A 25,407-nucleotide genomic window follows, 5' to 3' on the forward strand; every position below is an offset into this window, starting at 1 on the left:
TTGCTGAAGAAGAACAGGGTGAAAGTGATTCAGTGGCCAAGTACAGTATGCCCTCTCCCCTCCCTGATGGACATTTACACCTCCCGCTGCCTTAGCAGAGCTAAGAATATTATTAAGAACAGCTCCCACCCTGGCTTTGATCTGTTCGACCTGTTGCCCTCAGGGAGGCGCTACAGGTGCATCAGGGCAAAGACAAATAGATTAAAAAACAGCTTCTTTCCAAAAGCCATAACCGCCCTGAACTCGGATATGCTCTGACTTTATAGTCTATTTTATTTTACTATTTTACTAATTTATAAATGTGCAGTACTTTATAAGGTGACTCTCTATGCAATACTTTTATAATGTGCAATACCACACTCCAAAATGTGAAACGCAACACATGCACCTCAGGACTGTGCACCTTACACACAGCACATACACCTCAGGACTGTGCACCTTACCTTACCTTGCAATAATTCATAATGTGTAATATTTTATCTTATAATGTGACTCTCTCGTGCAATAATTTACAATGTGACTGTCACTATGCAATACTTTATATGTGCAATACCTCACTCCATAATGTGTAACACAACACATACACCTCAGACTGTGCACCTTACCCCCCCTTTTTTTCCTTTCCTCTCTTTTCCCTTCCCCCCTTCCTCTCTCTCTCCCTCTCTACACGTTGTTTGCACTGTTATTGGAGATGCTTTAATCTCATTGTACATGTGTATAGTGACAATAAAGGCATTCTATTCTATATTCTATTCTATGCCAGTGGCGGCTGGTAGTCTTTCAAACAGGGGAGGCTGGTCGGTTACGATATTTCCAGATTTTAAAAGAAAAAAGAAAAAACATCAATTTTGCCCATACTCTTGCCTCTGATCTGGCTGATTGTTGGCAGAGTCACAAACTGTGAAATAACAGGTTCTTCTGGCCCATTAGCCTACAGTCCAATAAACATGATGGTGGTGTTGGGGGGGGGGTATATTTTAACATTTTATATTTTAAAATTGTGGCATGTTGTTTAAAAATTGATCATTATTGAAAGCAGCTCTTTGTCAGGAACCTCAGCAGTAACAGCAGAGTGTTCTGGAATAGGCACAAGCACTGACCTTGGGGAGCCAAACATAGAGCTGGGTGCCACACATTTCATTCAATGACACTTTCCCTATATTTTACTTATTTTGACTGAGAAATGTTTTATTGACAATTTTGATAACCCTTCACTTTTAATCCAGGTCTGTAGTGTGAAATGTTCTCGGCTGTGTTTTTGTTTAAAAATGTTTTCCAAATTGTAGCTGTGTTTAATTCATATCCAGAAAAATATATATTCCAATATAATATACTCAGCATAAACATTTTAAATAGATTCTATATTTTTGGTCCATCCATGACATATTACTAAAGGAGCCTATTTACTGTTGTTGATGTGGGTCACTTGCTGTTAGCCAATTCACTTTCTCATACCAGGAGAGCTGAAAGGAACGAGTATTATTCCCTACCTTTTTCACCAAGTCAATTTGAGGCATTGGTCTACCCTGCTCTTTAATTTTAATTTTTTCCTTGAAAGGAAGACTGGCAAATGGCTTCGCCAAAATTAAATCAACAATGCTTGGCATCCGTGCGCAGCTTTCTTGCTAGCTGACTAGCCCCCTCAAGTTCAGTCACTCAAATAAACGAAATTTCTGGAACTAAGACAGCAAACTTGACAACACTATATTTACACTTTATTTACAATGAAAATATATACAAACTAAAAAAGCTGGTAGAAACCATATGTAATGAATGAAATCGAAATGTAAGCTGATCTCTTACAATACACCACACCACTTGCGAATCTGCATGGGACTGAACTGAAATTCACCGCTGCCTGTCTATATTTGAAACGAGCTGTCAATCAAAGAAAATATCCAGCCGCTTTCACCAATCACCAGTCTCCTCGCGGAAAGCTTTGCCATGTCCCTCCCACTGTGAGACTGGGAGTCCGTGGGCGGGCATTTTCGCAGTATTTGTCCAATAATCGTCTTGCATTTTGATATTGAAAAGCGCATAGCTCCCAAATGCCATTGAAGTCCACTGAGGCTGGGCTGCATCGTGTTGTCACGAGGGGGAAAAACTCACGCACACATTAGACGAACTGGGGAAAGTTAAAACGGAATGATTTCGCACTGTAGTTGGGTTGAGCACATATATTTCTATGATTCTGGATCTGAAATAGCAATGTTATAAGGTCGGCTATAACATAAGCCTAGCGCAATTCATCCTACACGATGTTCGTCATTTTTAGAGGAGGCTGAGCCTCCCTCGTTGTCTTAGAGCAACCGCCCGTGCAGTATGTCTCCTGATCTGAACCCAACTGAACACCTACGGGGAATTCTGAAGAGACAAGTTGAGCATCACTCTCCATCCAGCATCCAGTCACTAAAAGAGGTCATTGTTGAAGAATGGAAAAATATTGATGTTGCAAAATGTCACCAACTTGTTCATTCCATGCCTAGAAGACTTGGTGCTGTCGTTAAAAATCATAGAGACCATGCAAAGTACTAGATGTAGTAGTTTTTGTTGTGGGGTGTACTCATTTTTGCACCACCCTAATTTGAGTAAAACTGAAAAATGTGTAATCTAAGTTATATTATTAACCTTACTTTCACATTATAAGTTAAACAGATGTTATATTAAACTTTTGTCTTGTCAACATTGTGGAAATTGTTTGTGTTCATTGAGATATTGTTTAAAATGTTACTTTTCAAAGGGGGTGTACTCATTTATGCTGAGCACTGCATACACACACACACACACACACACATATAATTAGATCATACTGACTGTAGGGCTATTAACATACTAGATGTCTTACATCTAAGCACTAATTGTTAATTAATTTATTACTGATCAGGAGTTTAATGTACTGTGTTTAACTGAAACATGGATTAAGCCAAATGAATATATAGCATTAAATGAAGCTAGTCCTCCTGTATACAGTTATATACACCAGCCTCGTCTAACTGGCAGAGGAGGAGGCGTCACGGTTATTTATAATTATCTAGGTGTAACACAAAAACCTGGTTATAAATTTAATACATTTGAAGTTCTTCATACTAATATAATGTATGTAGCCTCAAAAAAATAAGTCTACCCAGTTAATTCCATTACTTATTATTTACAGGCCCCCGGGGGCATATTCTGAGTTTCTTTCTGAATTTGCAGATTTTATCTCAGACCTGGTTATTTCCTTAGACACAGCTTTAGTTGTCTGAGATTTTAATATTCACTTCGAAAGGAAAATGATCAGAGAGAAAAAAATTAGCACCCTGGTATAATGATGACACTTACACTTTAAAACAGACCACTCAAAAATTGGAATGTAAATGGCGTCAAACAAAATTGGTAGAATTCAAATTAGCTTGGAAGGAGAGCTTCCTGAAGTATAGAAAAGCTCTTCATGCTGCTAGATCAACATCTTTCTCCTCCCTAATAGAAGATAACAAAAATAATCCTAGATTCCTATTTACTGTAGCAAAATTAACCAGGAATAAGTCCACTATAGACACATGCACACCTGCAGGATGTAGTAGCAACGACTTCATGAATTTTTTCAATGACAAAATTGAAAATATCTGACAAAAAATTCAAACTACTAATTTAAGGTCAGACAACTTAAGTGACAATGTAAGTGACCCTGTAGTTAGCAATATAACTGTATCAGATCAGCAATTAGAATGTTTTACTCCCCTTAGAGAAATCGAACTACTTTCATTAATCTCCGCGTCAAAATCCTCAACTTGTGTACTAGATCCCTTACCTACATATCTATTCAAACAGATAATACCTGAAGTAATTGAACTGCTTCTAAAAGTAATAAATTCTTCTCTTAGGATTGGCTATGTACCCAAATCCTTTAAACTTGCAGGTATCAACCCCCTGATTAAAAAAACCCCTGACCTTGATCCCTGTCAGCTGTCCAATTATTGGCCAATATCAAACCTCCCCTTTATCTCAAAGATCCTAGAAAAAGCTGTCGCACAGCAGTTATGCTCATATTTACATAGGAATAACATCCATGAAATGTATCAGTCAGGATTTAGACCTCATCATAGCACTAAGACAGCACTGGTTAAAGTAGTAAATGACCTACAGCTGGCATCTGATCAGGGCTGTGTCTCGCTGCTTGCGTTGCTTGACCTTAGTGCAGCATTTGATACCATTGATCATTCCATTCTTTTGGATAGACTAGAAAATGTTGTGGGAGTTAAGGGAACAGCCCCCTCCTGGCTCAGCTCTTATTTAAATGATTGCTATCAGTATGTTGATGTAAATGGTGATTTTTCTAGACATACTGATGTAAAGTTTGGTGTTCCGCAAGGTTCTGTCTTGGGTCCACTGCTTTTTTCTTTATACAGTGGGGCAAAAAAGTATTTAGTCAGCCACCAATTGTGCAAGTTCTCCCACTTAAAAAGATGAGAGAGGCCTGTAATTTTCATCATAGGTACACTTCAACTATGAGAGACAGAATAGGGGGAAAGAATCCAGGAAATCACATTGTAGGATTTTTAATGAATTAATTGGTAAATTCCTCAGTAAAATAAGTATTTGGTCACCTACAAACAAGCAAGATTTCTGGCTCTCACAGACCTGTAACAACTTCTTTAAGAGGCTCCTCTGTCCTCCACTCGTTACCTGTATTAATGGCACCTGTTTGAACTCATTATCAGTATAAAAGACACCTGTCCACAACCTCAAACAGTCACACTCCAAACTCCACTATGGCCAAGACCAAAGAGCCGTCAAAGGACACCAGAAACAAAATTGTAGACCTGCACCAGGCTGGGAAGACTGAATCCACAATAGGTAAGCAGCTTGGTGTGAAGAAATCAACTGTGGGAGCAATTATTAGAAAATGGAAGACATACAAGACCACTGATAATCTCCCTTGATCTGGGGCTCCATGCAAGATCTCACCCAGTGGGGTCAAAATGATCACAAGAACGGTGAGCAAAAATCCCAGAACCACACGGGGGGACCTAGTGAATGACCTGCAGAGAGCTGGGACCAAAGTAACAAAGGCTAACATCAGTAACACACTACGCCGCCAGGGACTCAAATCCTGCAGTGCCAGACGTGTCCCCCTGCTTAAGCCAGTACATGTCCAGGCCCATCTGAAGTTTGCTAGAGAGCATTTGGATGATCCAGAAGAGGATTGGGAGAATGTCATATGGTCATATGAAACCAAAATAGAACTTTTTGGTAAAAACTCAGCTTGTCGTGTTTGGAGGAGAAAGAATGCTGAGTTGCATCCAAAGAACACCATACCTACTGTGAAGCATGGGGGTGGAAACATCATGCTTTGGGGCTGTTTTTCTGCAAAGGGACCAGGACGACTGATCCATGTAAAGGAAAGAATGAATGGGGCCATGTATCGTGAGATTTTGAGTGAAAACCTCCTTCCATCAGCAAGGGCATTGAAGATAAAACGTGGCTGGGTCTTTCAGCATGACAATGATCCCAAACACACTGCCCGGGCAACAAAGGAGTGGCTTCGTAAGAAGCATTTCAAGGTCCTGGAGTGGCCTAGCCAGTCTCCAGATCTCAACCCCATAGAAAATCTTTAGAGGGAGTTGAAAGTCCATGTTGCCCAGTGACAGCCCCAAAACATCACTGCTCTAGAGGAGATGTGCATGGAGGAATGGGCCAAAATACCAGCAACAGTGTGTGAAAACCTTGTGAAGACTTACAGAAAACGTTTGACCTCTGTCATTGCCAACAAAGGGTATATAACAAAGTATTGAGATGAACTTTTGTTATTGACCAAATACTTATTTTCCACCATAATTTGCAAATAAATTCTTTAAAAATCAGACAATGTGATTTTCTGGATTTTTTTTTCTCATTTTGTCTCTCATAGTTGAGGTATACCTATGATGAAAATTACAGGCCTCTCTCATCTTTTTAAGTGGGAGAACTTGCACAATTGGTGACTGACTAAATACTTTTTTGCCCCACTGTATATGTTACCTCTGGGTGATATTATTCATAAGCATGGTATTAGTTTCCACTATTATGCTGATGACACACAGTTGTATGTTTCTGCAAAACCAGATGAGAGACACCAGCTTAATATAATTGAGGAATGTGTAAAGGACATTAGACACTAGATGCTTAGTAACTTCCTTCTGCTTAACTCTGACAAGACTGAAGTACTTGTACTAGGACCACATGCAGCTAGAAGTAGGTTTTCTGATTACACAGTAACTCTGGATTGCCTTTCTGTTTCTTCACATGCAGCAGTAAAAGACCTCGGGGTGATAATTAACCCCAGTTTGTCATTTGAAACTCATATCGATAACATTACCCAGATAGCTTTCTTTCATCTCAGAAATATTGCTAAGATAAGAAATTTAATGTCACTACATGACACAGAAAAACCTCCAGGTTGGATTATTGTAATGCCTTACTGTCTGGATGTTCCAATATGTGCATAAACAAGCTCCAGTTAGTTCAAAATGCAGCAGCAAGAGTCCTTACTAGAACTAGAAACTATGACCACATCACCCCTGTCATATCCACACTGCATTGGCTCGAAATCAAATACGATACGAAATACGAAATCAAATTTTGTATTGTTTATAAAATACTGTACTACTATTGACCTTTAAAGCACTGAATGGTCTCGCGCCACAGTACCTGAGCGAACTTCTGGTCCTTTATGACCCGCCACATCTACTTAGATCAAAAGGTTCAGGCTATCTGCTGGTACCTCGTATAGTGAAGGCTACATCAGGGGGCAGAGCATTTTCTTACAAAGCCCAACAGTTATGGAACAGCCTTCCAAGTAGTGTTCAGGAATCAGACACAGTCTCAGTGTTTAAGTCTAGGCTGAAAACATATCTGTTTAGTCAAGCCTTTTATTAATGGTGTTTATGAGGTAAAGGAGTAGATCTGGAGTGTCCTCAGACATAGAGTGTTTCGGTAAACTGGGATGTATGGATGTTGTCAGTCCCCCACTCGCTTGCTCACTTGAGTTTGTTGACGGTATAGTGGCTGGCTGCTTTATGTCCTGGGGCGCTCTCATGCCTGTGTTACCTTCTGGCTCTCCCCTTTTAGTTATGCTGTCATAGTTAGTTTTGCCAGAGTCCCTGCTTGCACTCAGCACAAAATGTATACTGTTCAATATCAGGTGACATTGGGCATAGCTAACAACTTGTGTTTTCTCTCTCGTTCTCTCCCCCCTCCCCCTGTCTGTCCCTCTGAGTTACATGTCAATCCTGGGATTGAGGTGCTGACCTCTTCTGCCCCTCGGACCTGCCTGAGCCATCCTGATACCCTATGTCTAGCTGGAGTCTCATCACATAGCTCCTGTGGAGGACGGCCCCATGCGGACAGTTGAAAGTCACACTTGGAAGATGCTCTGGACACTTACAGTAATGTTTTTATGGCTGAGGACTTCATTTGACTTGCTAACTTTAGGACTGCAGTTGTCATGAACAGTTTTGTACTCGTTTCCATCAATGAAGAGTTATAACATCAGCAAAACAGACTTCATGTTAAAACTGTTAAAAAATGTTATAATCATGTTGTCAGTTATCAACCAAATGAGGGTGGGTTCCCTTTTGAGTCTGGTTCCTCTCAAGGTTTCTTCCTCATGTCGTCTGAGGGAGTTTTTCCTTGCCACCATCGCCACAGGCTTGCTCATTGGGGAAAGATTAGGCATAAAATTAGCTCATGTTTAAAGTCATTAAAATTCTGTAAAGCTACTTTGCGACAATGTTTATTGTTAAAAGCGCTATAAAAATAAACTTGACTTTGGTACTGGTAATAAGTGCTCGTGTTGGATGCTGCCTAGCTTTGTTGGTGAGTTTGCTACCCAGGTTTACATCACTTTGTGTCAGGAGCATCCAAGACTTGTAACGTTAACTTAGTTGACTAGCTGTTCTTTGTCTGTTAGCATCCCCCAGCATTAGATATGTCGGTGTTAGTATGATTCTGGTTATGTTCACTCAAGATGCTACTATTCTGAGTTGTGTGGAAACTTTGCCTAAAAAAAAAAATATATATATATATATATATATATATATATATATATATATATATATATATCAGCTGGATAGTACAGTGGTATATATATATATGAGCATGCATGTTTACTTCAAGACATAAGTTGTGATCTATCTCATGGTGCATGGAAAACAATGATAATCTGACAGCAGAGGGTACATCCATGCTAATGTTCTTCATGAAAAATTATGAAGTAGGCTGTAATCTTATCAATGTTATCCCTGTCTCATGGAGATTTATAGTTTTTCCACATGACAAATTCATCTAACCTCAGTCCTGTCTACGGCTAGCATGCAAATAAATTAATTAATCTCACGCCAAAACATTTGACAAAGACTAACCAATCGCATGCCAAATAAGCCTTGAAAGCTTGCAACCTTGCAAATCTCAGGTAGCTTGTAATAAATTGCACTGCCTAATGTATATCATGTGCAGTATGTGACCATATCCTGTCACCAACAACATTTTATTTAATTACACACCTACTCTACATTCAAACGCTTAGCAAACAAAGTATATGCCCTGAAAATGTAAACAACATGTTTCAGCAAAACTAAATCTCTGTTATTCTTTTTTGTTATTCATTTTGTTATGCTAGTGTTCTCTGATCTCACAATAAATAAAACTATTCAAAGGTTCAAAGATTTAAATAATTTTATTGTCAATTCACTATATATCCAGGACATATAGGAGAATCGAAATGCCATTTCTCTCTCACCTTACTTGTAAAATCAGAGAAAAAAAAATTATATTAAGAAAAAAATATATAAATATTTATAAAATATAGATAATATAGGTAAAAAAATACACTCTAAAATCAATGTACAAAATAGCAGTAGTGCAAATACAGTACAATATCTGTAACGGAGAAGGTGCTTAGAAGAGTAGCTTATGAGGTGTATATGAGCAGTAGTGCAAATGAGCAATAGCAGTAGATACAACAGTAATGCAAATGATTGTAGTGCGATGTGCAAACGGATGAGATAGAGTTTCTTGTGTGAATGAATGTGTTACAGACCGGGGTTGGGGGTAGGTAGTGGACAGAGTTCAGCATCCTGACAGCCTGGTCGATGAAGCTATTCAGTAATCTTGTGGAGTGGGCCTTATTTGTGTAAAATCCTGTAATATTACTCAACTCTTTGGCTTCTGCTGATTCTGTATCCTTCAGCTTGTCAACAAATACATGTTTACAGTTGTCCATGAGGGGAGTTTAAAGCATGATTTGTATTTACGACAGTGGCATAAAAGTGACTTACACTTCACAACTATAGGGGGAGCCCAGGAGCAAAGAAATTCTCACAATCCAGGTACACCCTGGACAAGTCGCTAGATCATTGCAGGGCTGACACAGAGACAAACAACCATTTACTGATGTATCTTTTGAATGGTCCAACCCCAAATATGACACTAACTGTTGTAGTATTTGTTGCATTCCACATTTACTGTTCCTTCATTCACACTCACATTCACACCTACAGTCAATTTAGAGCCACCAATTAGCCTAACCTGCATGTCTTTGGACTGTGGGGAAAACCAGAGCACCAAGAGGAAACCCATGCAGACAGAGTGAGAACTTACGAACTCTATACAGAAAGGCCCCCCCCATTAGCCACTGGGCTTGAACCCAGAACCTTTTTGCTGTGAGGCAACAGTGCTAACCACTATACCACCATGCCACCCTAATTCTCACAATGCTTTAACAGAATTCCAAATGATTTTTTCTTTTCCATCAAGCATTTACTTGTTTACTGATGTATCTTTTGAATGGTCCAACCCCAAATATGACATTAACTGTTGTAGTATTTGTTGCATTCCACATTTACTGTTCCTTCAGTACCTGCAGTGTATAGTTGGCTCCAATCTTCACCAGGTTCTTAATGAGTTCAGCTGAGTGTTGGAAATGAATATTTGCTTGGAGGAAATAAACACAAGAGAGGAAAAATCTCAGTGTAACATCATTACCAACAAAACAATCTCTCTCTCTCTCTCTATCTCTCTCTTACCATCTGCAGTTCCATGTACAAGCATTAGAGTTTGGTCTCTAAATCCCTGCACATTCTGTAGTACACTGAAAGACTGGAGAACAGACAGGTATTTTAAAACAGCTTAGCTGCTTTATAGCAAATTTATAATGCTCTAGGACACACCAGTGACGGGCAAGCAAATGAATGCTGTTGGTTTGACTATAGAGAGTTAGAAACCCACCTGGTATCTGTTATCATCCTGTAAAGGAACTCCTAGGTAGCGCTCTGAGAATGCTGAAGCTGCAGAGAGAGGGAGAGAGAGCGAGAGAGAGAGACCTAACTGACCTAACGGACATCAAACATTTCCAGTCTAATCAGTGTACGCACAGATGTTGTTGGAAAGAGTGAAGGTAAAGTTGATCAAAACTAGAAATTAGATTTAAGGAAAGTTGAGATTATGTTTTACCATGTAAAGTCCAGTCAGTAACTGGGGACATGGCCACGGCACATTTAAACAAACTCTCAGTGGACTTCACCAGCAGCAGTGTCACATATCCTCCATAACCCTGCAATCAAATACAAAAATACATGAACACATGGTGATGGCATATAGTGGGGCGGTTTAGCTCGAATATTCAAAAGGATTGTGCATTTTGTGATACAAGCATCAAATTTGGCACAAATGTACATTGATATATGGCGAACATTTTCAGATATTGAGCCACTCGGAATTCTCCCTTCATGTCCGCCATATTGGAATTCAAAATGGCCACCATTTGAAATCTACATTTTCGATTATCTTTGGGTCTAATGCTGCTATTGACTCGATTCTGGTGTCCAAATGTATGTTTTGGGAGGAAAGGAATCCGATGGTTACAATCTGCATTGTGCATCTTTATAAATTAGCCAACATATTGGATTTCAAAATGGCCGCCACTTGAATTCTACATGTGCGATTACCTCTGGGTCAAATATTTTTATAGTACATGACAATATTTGCTGGTATCCATTTTTCAAAATGACATACTTTATTACAGTACTCCACTTAATTCATGAGAGATGAATATTCATCATCATGTATTTTTGACAAGACAACATTTTACTCAAAGTCTGTGAAGTAAAAATTGTTTTGACAAGTTTGAGTTATTGATTAGATTCTGTGTTGTTCTAGGTTTGATATGGAACCCGAAGGAGTTCCAACAGTTAAGCAATAGGCTAATTATCCTAAAGTAGGTGAAGGTGACGGGCAGCACGGTGGTGTAGTGGTTAGCACTGTCGCCTCACAGCAAGAAGGTCCTGGGTTCGAGCCCAGCGGCCGACGAGGGCCTTTCTGTGTGGAGTTTGCATGTTCTCCTCATGTCTACATGGGTTTCCTCCGGGTGCTCCGGTTTCCCCCACAGTCCAAAGACACGCAGGTTAGGTTAACTGGTGACTCTAAATTGAACGTAGGTGTGAATGTGAGTGTGAATGGTTGTCTGTGTCTATGTGTCAGCCCTGTGATGACCTGGCAACTTGTCCAGGGTGTACCCCGCCTTTCGCCCGTAGTCAGCTGGGATAGGCTCCAGCTTGCCTGTGACCCTGTTGGAGAGGATAAGTGGCTACAGATAATGGATGGATGGAAGGGTGAAGGTGACTGCATTGCCAAGCAGGAGAAGGTGTGTGTTCCTGAAAGTTTAACTGGAACAACTAGATAATGCTGATGAACAAGAATGAGCATCTATTCTGTCCTCTGCCTCCTGGTTACTTACTCAGTCACTGACTTTTGGTGGATGACTTCATGATTGTACCAAATTCTTTCCTTTTTTTAAAATGATGGATTTAATATTGCTCTGTGGGTGCTCCAAGTTTGGGATATTTTTTTTAATAACCAAACCCTAATTGACACTTTTTCAGAACCTTGTCCTGCATGTGTTTTCATAGGTTATTGGTTTTCATGATGCTGTTTGCTTAAGTATGCTCTCTAATAAACCCTGGAGCTTTCTACAATCAAATCACTGTCTTTAGAATGGAAATCACCTCATAGTTTCTGGAAACTTTCAGCTGATTTAACCATAACTAATTTAGGGGTTTTACACCAATGGAGGGTGAATAGTTCTCATCTCATCTCATTATCTCTAGCCGCTTTATCCTTCTATAGGGTCGCAGGCAAGCTGGAGCCTATCCCAGCTGACTACGGGCGAAAGGCGGGGTACACCCTGGACAAGTCGCCAGGTCATCACAGGGCTGACACATAGACACAGACAACCATTCATACTCACATTCACACCTACGGTCAATTTAGAGTCACCAGTTAACCTAACCTGCATGTCTTTGGACTGTGGGGGAAACCGGAGCACCCGGAGGAAACCCACGCGGACACGGGGAGAACATGCAAACTCCACACAGAAAGGCCCTCGCCGGCCCCGGGGCTCGAACCCAGGACCTTCTTGCTGTGAGGCGACAGCGCTAACCACTACACCACCGTGCCGCCGGGGTGAATAGTTGACAAATTAATTTTTTTATTTGTAAATAATTTTGCAAACTATACTGATCAATCCATTTCTCAATAATATGGGCTATTTTGTGTAGAGACATGACATACAGCTCTGGAAAAAAAAAAGAAATAAGAGACCACTTAAATCTTTTCTTAAATCAGCATCTCTGTGTACGGCAGCCATTTCATTCCAGTGTCTGTGCTGGGATTCCAACACATCTCATTTTACTTAATGAGATATTGATTAGGTCATCACCTGCACCAAATATTATTTAATGAGGAAAAGTATAAAATCCACTGATGTGGTCATCACTATCCTCTTGCAATAGGACCAGTCTGGATGGCAAACACAGTGCTAGTATTACCTTAAATTTAATTGGAATATAAAAATATCTATTCTTCATGTAACAGTCCACAGAATGGAAACAACAGGGAAGTGAAGTTTAGGTCAGATAAGCGCAAATGTAGATTTCAAATGGCGGCCATTTTGAATTCCAATATGGCAGACATGAAGAGAGAATTCCGAGTGGCTCAATATCTGAAAATGTTCGCCATATGTCAATGTACATTTGTGCCAAATTTGGTGCTTGTATCACAAAATGCACAATAGGTTAGCTATGCTGCCCCACTAATACAATCCCGTTTCCAAAAAAGTTGGGACAAAGTACAAATTGTAAATAAAAACTGAATGAAATGATGTGGAAGTTTCAAAATTCCATATTTTATTCAGAATAGAACACAGATGACATATCAAATGTTTAAACTGAGAAAAATGTATCATTTAAAGAGAAAAATTAGGTGATTTTAAATTTCATGACAACACCACATCTGGGCGGCACGGTGGTGTAGTGGTTAGCACTGTCGCCTCACAGCAAGAAGGTCCGGGTTCGAGCCCCGTGGTCGGCGAGGGCCTTTCTGTGCGGTGTTTGCATGTTCTCCCCGTGTCCGCGTGGGTTTTCTCCGGGTGCTCCGGTTTCCCCCACAGTCCAAAGACATGCAGGTTAGGTTAACTGGTGACTCTAAATTGACCGTAGGTGTGAATGGTTGTCTATGTGTCAGCCCTGTGATGACCTGGCGACTTGTCCAGGGTGTACCCCGCCTTTTGCCCGTAGTCAGCTGGGATAGGCTCCAGCTTGCCTGCGACCCTGTAGAACAGGATAAAGCAGCTAGAGATAATGAGATGAGACAACACATCTCAAAAAAGTTGGGACAAGGCCATGTTTACCACTGTGAGACATCCCCTTTTCTCTTTACAACAGTCTGTAAACGTCTGGGGACTGAGGAGACAAGTTGTTCAAGTTTAGGGATAGGAATGTTAACCCATTCTTGTCTAATGTAGGATTCTAGTTGCTCAACTGTCTTAGGTCTTTTTTGTCATATCTTCCGTTTTATGATGCGCCAAATGTTTTCTATGGGTGAAAGATCTGAACTGCAGACTGGCCAGTTCAGTGCCCAGACCCTTCTTCTACGCAGCCATGATGGTATAATTGATGCAGTATGTGGTTTGGCATTGTCATGTTGGAAAATGCAAGGTCTTCCCTGAAAGAGACGTCATCTGGATGGGAGCATATGTTGCTCTAGAACCTGGATATACCTTTCAGCATTGATGGTGTCTTTCCAGATGTGTAAGCTGCCCATGCCACATGCACTAATGCAACCCCATACCATCAGAGATGCAGGCTTCTGAACTGAGCACTGATAACTTGGGTTGTCCTTCTCCTCTTTAGTCCGAATGACACGGCGTCCCTGATTTCCATAAAGAACTTCAAATTTTGATTCGTCTGACCACAGAACAGTTTTCCACTTTGCCACAGTCCATTTTAAATGACCCTTGGCCCAGAGAAGACGTCTACACTTCTGGATCATGTTTAGCTATGGCTTCTTCTTTGAACTATAGAGTTTTAGCTGGCAACGGCGGATGGCACGGTGAATTGTGTTCACAGATAATGTTCTCTGGAAATATTCCTGAGCCCATTTTGTGATTTCCAATCCAGAAGCATGCCTGTATGTGATGCAGTGCTGTCTAAGGGCCCGAAGATCACGGGCACCCAGTATGGTTTTCCGGCCTTGACCCTTATGCACAGAGATTCTTCCAGATTCTCTGAATCTTTTTGATGAAATTATGCACTGTAGATGATGATATGTTCAAACTCTTTGCAATTTTACACTGTCGAACTCCTTTCTGATATTGTTCCACTATTTGTCGGCGCAGAATTAGAGGGATTAGTGAACCTCTTCCCATCTTTACTTCTGAGAGCCGCTGCCACTCCAAGATGCTCTTTTTATACCCAGTCATGTTAATGACCTATTGCCAATTGACCTAATGAGTTGCAATTTGGTCCTCCAGCTGTTCCTTTTTTTGTACCTTTAACTTTTCCAGCCTCTTATTGCCCCTGTCCCAACTTTTTTGAGATGTGTTGCTGTCATGAAATTTCAAATGAGCATTTCAAATTTGGCATGAAATTTCAAAATGTCTCACTTTCGACATTTGATATGTTGTCTATGTTCTATTGTGAATAAAATATCAGTTTTTGAGATTTGTAAATTATTGCATTCCGTTTTTATTTACAATTTGTACTTTGTCCCAACTTTTTTGGAATTGGGGTTGTAGATCATGCACGCTTACTAAACAGGAGATGCTTAACCCATTCTTTATCTTTTGCCACTGTAATGAATCTATAAACACACACACACACACAAAAAATAATTAATTTCTACTCATGTCTTATCACCACAATAATTTTGGCTTGTTTCCCATGAGCTTGAAAGTTACTTCTAGTAGAAGTCTATGGGCAGGCTACCATAATGTTTATGTGAAACATATTTTTATAATGCTTTCTTAAATCCTTTATTCAAAGTGATTTTGTAAATTTGGCTCAAAATCTGCATTACGTCTCTGTTTAGAGATGTTTTTTTTTTAAATGAAGAATACGTGTATTGAATATATGATATATGGATAATTCAGACTCATCAGGAAAGTAACTGGAATTACTTTTTACTGAACTGCTGCAGACAATTTGGATGAGACGACCGAAGGAAAGCTTTCAATCTTTTGATGAATTCTCAAATCTGAATGGTCAGACATTGATTTTCTATAACAGCAGCTCTGAGAGTACAGTTTCTTGCAAAAGTATTCATCCCCCTTGGTGTTTGTCCTGTTTTGTCGCATTACAAGCTGGAATTAAAATTGATTTTTTGGGGGAGTTAGCACCATTTCATTTATACAACATGCCTCCCACTTTAAAGGTGCAAATTGGTTTTTTTTTGTGACACAAACAACAATTAAGATGAAAAAAACAGAAATCTGGAGTCTGCATAGGTATTCACACCCCAAAGTCAATACTTTGTAGAGCCACCTTTTGCTGCAAGTCTCTTGGGGTATGTTTCTATTAGCTTAGCACATCTAGTCACTGGGATTTTTGCCCATTCCTCAAGGCAAAACTGTTCCAACTCCTTCAAGTTAGATGGGTTGTGTTGGTGTACAGCAACCTTCAAGTTACGCCACAGATTCTCAATTGGATTGAGGTCTGGGCTTTGACTAGGCCATTCCAAGACATGGTTTAAAGTGGTTTATTTCCCTTTAAACCACTCCAGTGTAGCTTTAGCAGTATGTTTAGGATCATTGTCCTGCTGGAATGTGAACCTTCGTCCCAGTCTCAAACCTCTGGCCAAATCAAACAGGTTTTCCTCTAGAATTGCCCTGTATATAGTGCCATACATCTTTCCTTCAGTTCTGACCAGCTCTCCTGTCCCGGCAGATGAAAAAACATCCCCACAGCATGATGCTGCCACCACCGTGCTTCACTGTAGGAATGGTGTTCTCAGGGTGTTGGGTTTGCGCCACACATGGCATTTCCCATGATGGCCAGAAAGTTCAATTTAGTCTCATCTGACCAGAGAATCCTCTTCCATGTGTTTGAGGAGTCTGCCACATGCTGTTGGGCAAACTGAAAATGTGTTTTCTTAAACAATTACTTTTTTCTAGCCACTCTTCCATAAAGCCCCACTCTGTGGAGTGTACGGCTTAAAGTGGTCCAATGGACAAATACTCCCATCTCCACTGTGAATCTTTACAGCTCCTTCAGTGTTATCTTTGGTGTTTTTGTTGCATCTTTGATTAATGCCCTCCTTGCCCGGTCTGAGTTTTGGTGGGCGGCCTTCTCTTGTCAGGTTTGTAGTGGTGCCATATTCTTTCCATTTTGCTATAATGGATTTAATGGTGCTCCCTGGGTTATTAAAAGTTTGGGATATTTTTTTTATAACCCAACCCTGATCTATACTACTTCACAACTTTGTCTCTGACCTGTTTGGAGTGCTCCTTGGTTTTCATGTTGCTTGCTTAGTAGTGTTGCAGAGTCAGGGTCCTTCCAGAACAGGTTGATTTATACAGACATCATGTGACAGATCATGTGACACTTTGATTGCACACAGGTGGATCTTAATCAACTAATTATTTGACTTATGAAGTCAATTGGTTGAATCAGCTCTTATTTAGGGGTTTAATACGAAAGGGGGTCAATACCTATGCATACTCCAGATATCTGTGTTTTTCATCTTAATTATTGTTAAAAAAAAACAGGACAAACAGCAAGGGGGATGAATACTTTTGCAAGACACTGTAGGTGTGGCTGCAAGGCAAAACACAGGGTTAATGCACTCCTTCTACTAATACAACCCCGATTCCAAAAAAGTTGGGACAAAGTATAAATTGTAAATAAAAACGGAATGCAATAATTTACAAATCTCAAAAACTGATATTGTATTCACAATAGAACACAGACAACATATCAAATGTTGAAAGTGAGACATTTTGAAATTTCATGCCAAATATTGGCTCATTTGAAATTTCATGACAGCAACACATCTCAAAAAAGTTGGGACAGGGGCAATAAGAGGCTGGAAAAGTTAAAGGTACAAAAAATGAACAGCTGGAGGACCAAATTACAACTCATTAGGTCAATTGGCAATAGGTCATTAACATGACTGGGTATAAAAAGAGCATTTTGGAGTGGCAGCGGGTCTCAGAAGTAAAGATGGGAAGAGGATCACCAATCCCCCTAATTCTGCGCCAACAAATAGTGGAGCAATATCAGAAAGGAGTTCGACAGTGTAAAATTGCAAAGAGTTTAAACATATCATCTACAGTGCATAATATCATCAAAAGATTCAGAGAATCTGGAAGAATCTCCGTGCGTAAGGGTCAAGGCCGGAAAACCATACTGGGTGCCCGTGATCTTCGGGCCCTTAGACAGCACTGCATCACATACAGGCATGCTTCTGTATTGGAAATCACAAAATGGGCTCAGGAATATTTCCAGAGAACATCATCTGTGAACACAATTCACCGTGCCATCCGCCGTTGGCAGCTAAAACTCTATAGTTCAAAGAAGAAGCCGTATCTAAACATGATCCAGAAGCGCAGACGTCTTCTCTGGGCCAAGGCTCATTTAAAATGGACTGTGGCAAAGTGGAAAACTGTTCTGTGGTCAGACGAATCAAAATTTGAAGTTCTTTATGGAAATCAGGGACGTCGTGTCATTCGGACGAAAGAGGAGAAGGACGACCCAGGTTGTCATCAGCGCTCAGTTCAGAAGCCTGCATCTCTGATGGTATGGGGTTGCATTAGTGCATGTGGCATGGGCAGCTTACACATCTGGAAAGACACCATCAATGCTGAAAGGTATATCCAGGTTCTAGAGCAACATATGCTCCCATCCAGATGACGTCTCTTTCAGGGAAGACCTTGCATTTTCCAACGTGACAATGCCAAACCACATACTGCATCAATTACAGCATCATGGCTGCATAGAAGAAGGGTCCGGGTACTGAACTGGCCAGTCTGCAGTCCAGATCTTTCACCCATAGGAAACATTTGGCACATCATAAAACGGAAGATACGACAAAAAAGACCTAAGACAGTTGAGCAACTAGAATCCTACATTAGACAAGAATGGGTTAACATTCCTATCCCTAAACTTGAGCAACTTGTCTCCTCAGTCCCCAGACGTTTACATACTGTTGTAAAGAGAAAAGGGGATGTCTCACAGTGGTAAACATGGCCTTGTCCCAACTTTTTTGAGATGTGTTGTTGTCATGAAATTTAAAATCACCTAATTTTTTCTCTTTAAATGATACATTTTCTCAGTTTAAACATTTGATATGTCATCTATGTTCTATTCTGAATAAAATATGGAATTTAAAAACTTCCACATCATTGCATTCCGTTTTTATTTACAATTTGTACTTTGTCCCAACTTTTTTTGGAATCGGGGTTGTATATTATTGCTTATACAGTAAAAACTAATTCACAAATACTTGTAGGGCAGATGTTCCACAGCATTAGATATAACTATAAACTGATTTTAAAAAAATACAATGTACGAATTATGTGTAAGTGGAATAAAACACCTGACATCAATTATTTTCCTAAACAGTACACTCCATTATGTTTTATTCCTTGCATACATCTGCCCTTGGACTTCCATTATAAGTGACTTTTGACTAAATAGGTTTTCGTTCTTTGAAGAGAAGTGTGTTAAAATGTTTCTCCGTGATAATTACACACTACAGATGTGGAAGAGGTTACTAGATTAACCAGCTAGCAGTGTACTAGAATCCATACTTCTCTTTCTATTCTATGACATTTTTTTAAATAGTATTTACATGGTCCCTATGAAGTTAATAAATTAAATGAGGCAGTAAAACTGTGTTCTTACCCGTCCAAACACTCCTATCCTGTTCTGATCTATGTATGGAAATTTCATCAAGTATCTGCAAACAAGATGCCTCATGTTAGCACAAAATTTGACACATAATATGATTTCTGCTCTTCACACAATCAGCCAATAACGAAGTGAGACAAAATCAATAAACAACATTTTACTCTAGAGCGGCAAGTTGATCCTGGAGCTCCACCACTCCCAGACGCTTGTGCACTTCCTGTAGTATCTTTTGTCCCTGGAAACCGCTGCCTCTGCCGTCCAGACGAGCCACAATCACATTGTCTGAGCTCACCAGTACAGAATCCCAGTCCACTGAGTAGCGGTCATCCACCTGCTGACCACCAGGAATGCTGTCTCTGTAACACACACAGCAAGAGGATATGAGATCTCAGCGATGAACTGGATCAAAGGTCAATCAGCTTCGTAGGTCCCATTTAAAGAACATATATTGAGAAATTAAGGTATAAAAATGAAGTTAGTTTTCATTCATTAATTTTCAGTAAGCACTTCTCTCATAATCCTGGTCAGGGGCTGCGTTGGATTTCCTAGATGCACAGTATGTGAGGTGGGTATTTACCCTCTTACAAAATACAATTCATTACTGTACCTTTAGGGGTACAACAGTTTGCCACTGGACCAGGACCTTCTAAGGTACTTATCTGTACCCTTTATATACTGCTTGGGAACATATATGTACCTTTCTGCCTCAAAAAGATATACATAGTTACCTTGAGGTCCAATAATGAGCCCTAGGGGGTACATTAGCGTAGATTGTACCTTGGGGGACAGAAATAGACTCCTGCTGTACCCCTATTACTGACAGTGTACCATGGATGGGACAGCAATCCATCACAGACCACCATGCACAGTCACTGGTGGCATGGTGGTGTAGTGGTTAGCATTGTCACCTCACAGCAAGAAGGTTCTGGGTTCAAGTCCAGTGGCTGACAGGGGCCTTTCTGTGTGGAGTTTGCATGTTCTCCTCATGTCCGTATGAGTTTCCTCCGGGTGCTCTGGTTTCCCCCACAGTCCAAAGATATGTGGTTAGGTTTACATGGGGCAGCCTTGGGCTGAAGTATCCTTGAGCAAGGCAACTGCTTCCCGGGTGCTGTAGCGTAGCTACCTACTGCTCTGGGTGTGTGTTCACTGCTTCAGATGGGTTAAATGCAGAGGACAAATTTCACTATGCTTGAGTGTACATCTGACAAGTGAAGGCGGCTTCTTCTTCATTCACACACTCATTCAAATAAGAAAAGACACAAACAGTAACCTGTACTAAGTATCAAACTGGGGACTCTGTAGCTGCGGCATGGATACACACCGCTGCCCAAAATTAGCATTTTTATTGATGAATTCATCCATCCATAGCCGCTTATCCTGTCCAACAGGGTCACAAGCAAGCTGGAGCCTATCCCAGCTGACTATGGGCAAGAGGCAGGATACACCCTCAACAAGTCGCCAGGTCATCACAGGGCTGACACATAGACAACCATTCACACTCAATTTAGAGCCACCAATTAGCCTAACCTGCATGCCTTTGGGGGAAACCAGAGCACACCCACTCAAACACAGGGAGAGCATGCAAACTCCATACAGAAAGGCCCTTGGCGGCCGCTGGGCTCGAACCCAGGACCTTCTTGCTATGAGGCGACAGTGCTAACCACTACACCACCGTGCCACCCTTGATGACTTCATTATTTTCTATTTTATTAAAGTTGTCTTCTTTATAACCTTTCATAAATTATTTAAATATCCACACATTCAAGATCTAAAATGCTCAAACTGTGTACAGCTGACATTTCACTGCTAGTATCTTGAGAGGAGGTAAAAAAAAATACTGCAATAAAGAACTAAAAAGGCATACTTTATATGCACAAAACTATTTTCAGTAGATCATACAAGAGCAAAACAACAGATGCACAACAAAAGACACTCTCTCTCTCTAAGAATACACTGCACGAAGAAGGTGTCCTTTTTAGTCTCACTGAACAGCCAGACAATGATAAATGACGTCTTAATTTTCAGGGACATATTGCAACATAAGTTGAGCTGCTCTGTTTTTTGCCCAGGACTGGACTCCCTCTGCACCACGGCTGCCCCATATGGCCAGGGGCTTCACTTTTTAGGCTAATTTCAAGCACAAAGAAACTGAACACACAAACAGATGGCACCATGAACATCTGATATCAATAATGTTGTAAGAGATGAACTCTAAAGTCACAGTGGATGTTGGTAAGAATAAAAAAATAACATTATCAATTTAATTAGTACCTCAAGATAAGTCTTGGGTTGTTTTCGCTGAGGCAAATTAAAATCCACAGAAGACTTTGTGCATTATGAGTTTGCCATCTCTCTGCACTATGATTACAACATTTAACACAATCAGTGTAAGTGGATAAATATCATCTTACTGTGTGTGCTGATACTAATGTAGACAGCAGATTCATTCTTCGGAGAAGGTGTTCATGTATAAGTACAAAATTACTTGCACCTGCGTTCCACTTTCACACATCACATTCGCTCTTAATGTCAGCACACAGCATGGTAATGATCATGATGAGATGCCTCTCTCTGTTTCCCCTTCTCTCTTGCCTTAAGCCTCATGGGTCCTCATCTCCATTTCTCTCCCATCAATCCTAAATGAGCAATAGTATTAATTTCTTAACCCCTTCTTTAACACCACATCTAGTGTGATGAATGCTAGGATGTCTATGATTAAAAGTCATGTGCAAAGGTTTATACACCCAAAATGAACACACATTCTCCCTTATTGTCATGACACTCTCAGAAAATAAAGTACTTTGTTGTACCTTTAGGGGTACAATGGCTTGTCACTGGGGTAGTATCCTCTAAGGTACGTATTTGTACCGTTGGGAACATATATGTACCTTTTGGCCCTAAAAAGATACACATATGCCGCTTTTCCACTACCAACGCGGCTGAGTTGGGCTGAGCCGTGCGGTGCTGAGTTGGGCTGAGTCGAGCTGAGTGGGGCTGTTGGAGTTGCATTTCGACTACAACCGCGCTGAACCGTGCTGGCTGGAAGTGGGTGGACACATTGGGTGGAGTTAGCGAAAGTGGGTGGACGTCAGGTGATGTCGTTAGGCGGCGCAAACAGTGACATCAGTGACCTTTTAAGCGGTAGTCTCACGACCCGGAGAATAAGCAATAAACATGGAGGACATGGAGTCGTTAGTGTTGCTGGTCTTGGTGCTGTGGCTTGTTGTCACCGACAACGCCAACAGATACTGGCAAGAGCGTATAGATGAGGCGAGGCGCATAAGGCTTCATAATTCTTGTAATTCTCCTTCTTCCGGGTTTACGGTGTTTACAGATCCCAGCGTGCTTGCGGGGCGTGTGTGGGCATGTGAGGACACTCCTCCTCACCAATCAGTGCACAGGGGAGTGTCTCCTCACGCCCCTAGCCTCACTCAGCTCGGTTTGGCTCGCTTCAGCCCTACTCCAAAACCGTGCGAGTTTTGGGTGCTAAGCAGGGCTGAAGCGAGCTGAGTCGTGCTGTTCTGAGGTAGTCGAAACGCGAGCCGTGTCGGGCTGAAGTGAGCTGAAGCGAGCTGAAGTGAGCTGAAAAAGGGTAGTGGAAAAGGGCCAATAGTTACCCTGAGGTCCAATAATGAGCCCTAGGGGGTACATTAGTGTAGATTGTACCTTGGGGGACAGAGATGGACTCCTACTGTACCCCTGTTTCTGACAGTGTAGTAACAAAGACAAAAAGTCAAACAGAGTATGATATTATGAAAAATATACAGTGGTGCTTGAAAGTTTGTGAACCCTTTAGAATTTTCTATATTTCTGCATAAATATGACCTAAAACACCATCAGATTTTCACACAAGTCCTAAAAGTAGATAAAGAGAACCCAGTTAAACAAATGAGACAAAAATATTATACTCAGTCATTTATTTATTGAGGAAAATGATCCAATATTACACATCTGTGAGTGGCAAAAGTATGTGAACCTCTAGGATTAGCAGTTAATTTGAAGGTGAAAATAGAGTCAGGTGTTTTCAATCAATGGGATGACAATCAGGTGTGAGTGGGCACCCTGTTTTATTTAAAGAACAGGGATCTATCAAAATCTGATCTTCACAACACATGCTTGTGGAAGTGTATCATGGCACAAACAAAGGAGATTTCTGAGGACCTCAGAAAAAGCGTTGTTGATGCTGATCAGGCTGGAAAAGGTTACAAAACCATCTCTAAAGAGTTTGGACTCCACCAATCCACAGACAGACAGATTGTGTACAAATGGAGGAAATTCAAGACCATTGTTACCCTCCCCAGGAGTGGTCGACCAACAAAGATCACTCCAAGAGCAAGGCATGTAATAGTCAGCAAGGTCACAAAGGACCCCAGGGTAACTTTTAAGCAACTGAAGGCCTCTCTCACATTGGCTAATGTTAATATTCATGAGTCCACCATCAGGAGAACACTGAACAACAATGGTGTGCATGGCAGGGTTGCAAGGAGAAAGCCACTGCTCTCCAAAAAGAACATTGCTGCTCATCTGCAGTTTGCTAAAGATCACATGGACAAGCCAGAAGGCTATTGGAAAAATGTTTTGTGGACGGATGAGACCAAAATAGAACTTTTTGGTTTAAATGAGAAGCGTTATTTTTGGAGAAAGGAAAACACTGCATTCCAGCATAAGAACCTTATCCCATCTGTGAAACATGGTGGTGGTAGTATCATGGTTTGGGCCTGTTTTGCTGCATCTGGACCAGGACGGTTTGCCATCATTGATGGAACAATGAATTCTGAATTATACCAGCGAATTCTAAAGGAAAATGTCAGGACATCTGTCCATGATCTGAATCTCAAGAGAAGGTGGGTCATGCAGCAAGACAATGACCCTAAGCACACAAGTGGTTCTACCAAAGAATGGTTAAAGAAGAATAAAGGTAATGTTTTGGAATGGTCAAGTCAAAGTCCTGACCTTAATCCAATCGAAATATTGTGGAAGGACCTGAAGCGAGCAGTTCATGTGAGGAAACCCACCAACATCCCAGAGTTGAAGATGTTCTGTAAGGAGGAATGGGCTAAAATTCCTCCAAGCCGGTGTGCAGGACTGATCAACAGTTACCGGAAATGTTTAGTTGCAGTTATTGCTGCACAAGGGGGTCACACCAGATACTGAAAGCAAAGGTTCACATACTTTTGCCACTCACAGATATGTAATATTGGATCATTTTCCTCAATAAATAAATAAATGACCAGGTGTAATAGTTTTGTCTCATTTGTTTAACTGGGTTCTCTTTATCTACTTTTAGGATTTGTGTGAAAATCTGATGATGTTTTAGGTCATATTTATGCAGAAATATAGAAAATTCTATAGGGTTCACAAACTTTCAAGCATCACTGTAAACATACAGAACCAAATAAATGATTGACATAGAAGGGTTTTCTTCATTTCCACTCTTTTTTATTTTAAACAATAATGAAGCGAGTCAAAGTCCCTCCCATGCCAGGACCTGGTCTTCCCAGGCAGTTGGCAGTCTCCTGTCCTAGTACTAACCAGGCCCTTAAGGAGCATCGGATGGCAAAGTGCAAGGTGCATTTCTATAGCCCTCAGTCTCTTGCCTATTACATAGCTAGGGTTAGAGTGGGGGGCTGGTCCTCTAATAACCACAAGAGTTTGACTCCCTGCTCACATCTGTATTGCAGCGTGCCTCACCAGATGGTAGTAGGTACTATTTTTATGATGGTCTTAGGTATGACCTGACCGTGAGTAGAACTCAATCTCCTAGTTGAGAGGCGGACATGCTAACCACTAGGCCACACGGTCAATGAAGAGAGCAACACAATGTAAACAATACAGGTGGAATTATGCGGTGATGAAAAGTGTTAAGCAAATAATTTTACATTTTAAATTCTACATAGTATTCCTGCTGAAGCTTTGCACACACTTCTATTGAGTGAAATGAAAGAAAACTAAATGAAAACTACTTGCTTTGGGAAACAGTAAAAATGCACTGCACTTTCAGTATAGCAGTGTGGGAAACTAGACCGGACAATTCCCCGGGGGAAACTGTGAGAGGATGCAGTGCGCGAAGCAATTTGGTCACGCATGTTTGCTGGCCGTGAATGTGTGACCTGCTATGAAGCTACAATGCCATGATTTATGTGTGTGCTTGAGACAGCAGCCCCCCCTCTCTCTGCTCCCTCACTGGCCCCAGTCGGCATGGCGACGG

General features: G+C 40.8%; 1 protein-coding gene across 1 annotated transcript in view; it reads right to left on the bottom strand.

Annotated features, from left to right (window-relative positions):
- The window catches only part of LOC132891963 (inactive dipeptidyl peptidase 10-like), a 129,871-nt gene that overhangs the window by 6,242 nt on the left and 98,222 nt on the right, over positions 1 to 25,407 (bottom strand). Inside the window, exons 19-24 of the mRNA XM_060930142.1 lie at positions 19,361 to 19,555; positions 19,194 to 19,248; positions 10,471 to 10,570; positions 10,246 to 10,304; positions 10,044 to 10,116; positions 9,878 to 9,951 (exon numbers count right to left, since the gene is read on the bottom strand). Coding sequence (XP_060786125.1) covers positions 9,878 to 9,951; positions 10,044 to 10,116; positions 10,246 to 10,304; positions 10,471 to 10,570; positions 19,194 to 19,248; positions 19,361 to 19,555 — 556 coding nt within the window. The remainder of the gene's footprint in view (positions 1 to 9,877; positions 9,952 to 10,043; positions 10,117 to 10,245; positions 10,305 to 10,470; positions 10,571 to 19,193; positions 19,249 to 19,360; positions 19,556 to 25,407) is intronic.

The sequence above is a fragment of the Neoarius graeffei genome, chromosome 9, assembly GCF_027579695.1.
Source record: "Neoarius graeffei isolate fNeoGra1 chromosome 9, fNeoGra1.pri, whole genome shotgun sequence".
NCBI lineage: Eukaryota > Metazoa > Chordata > Actinopteri > Siluriformes > Ariidae > Neoarius > Neoarius graeffei.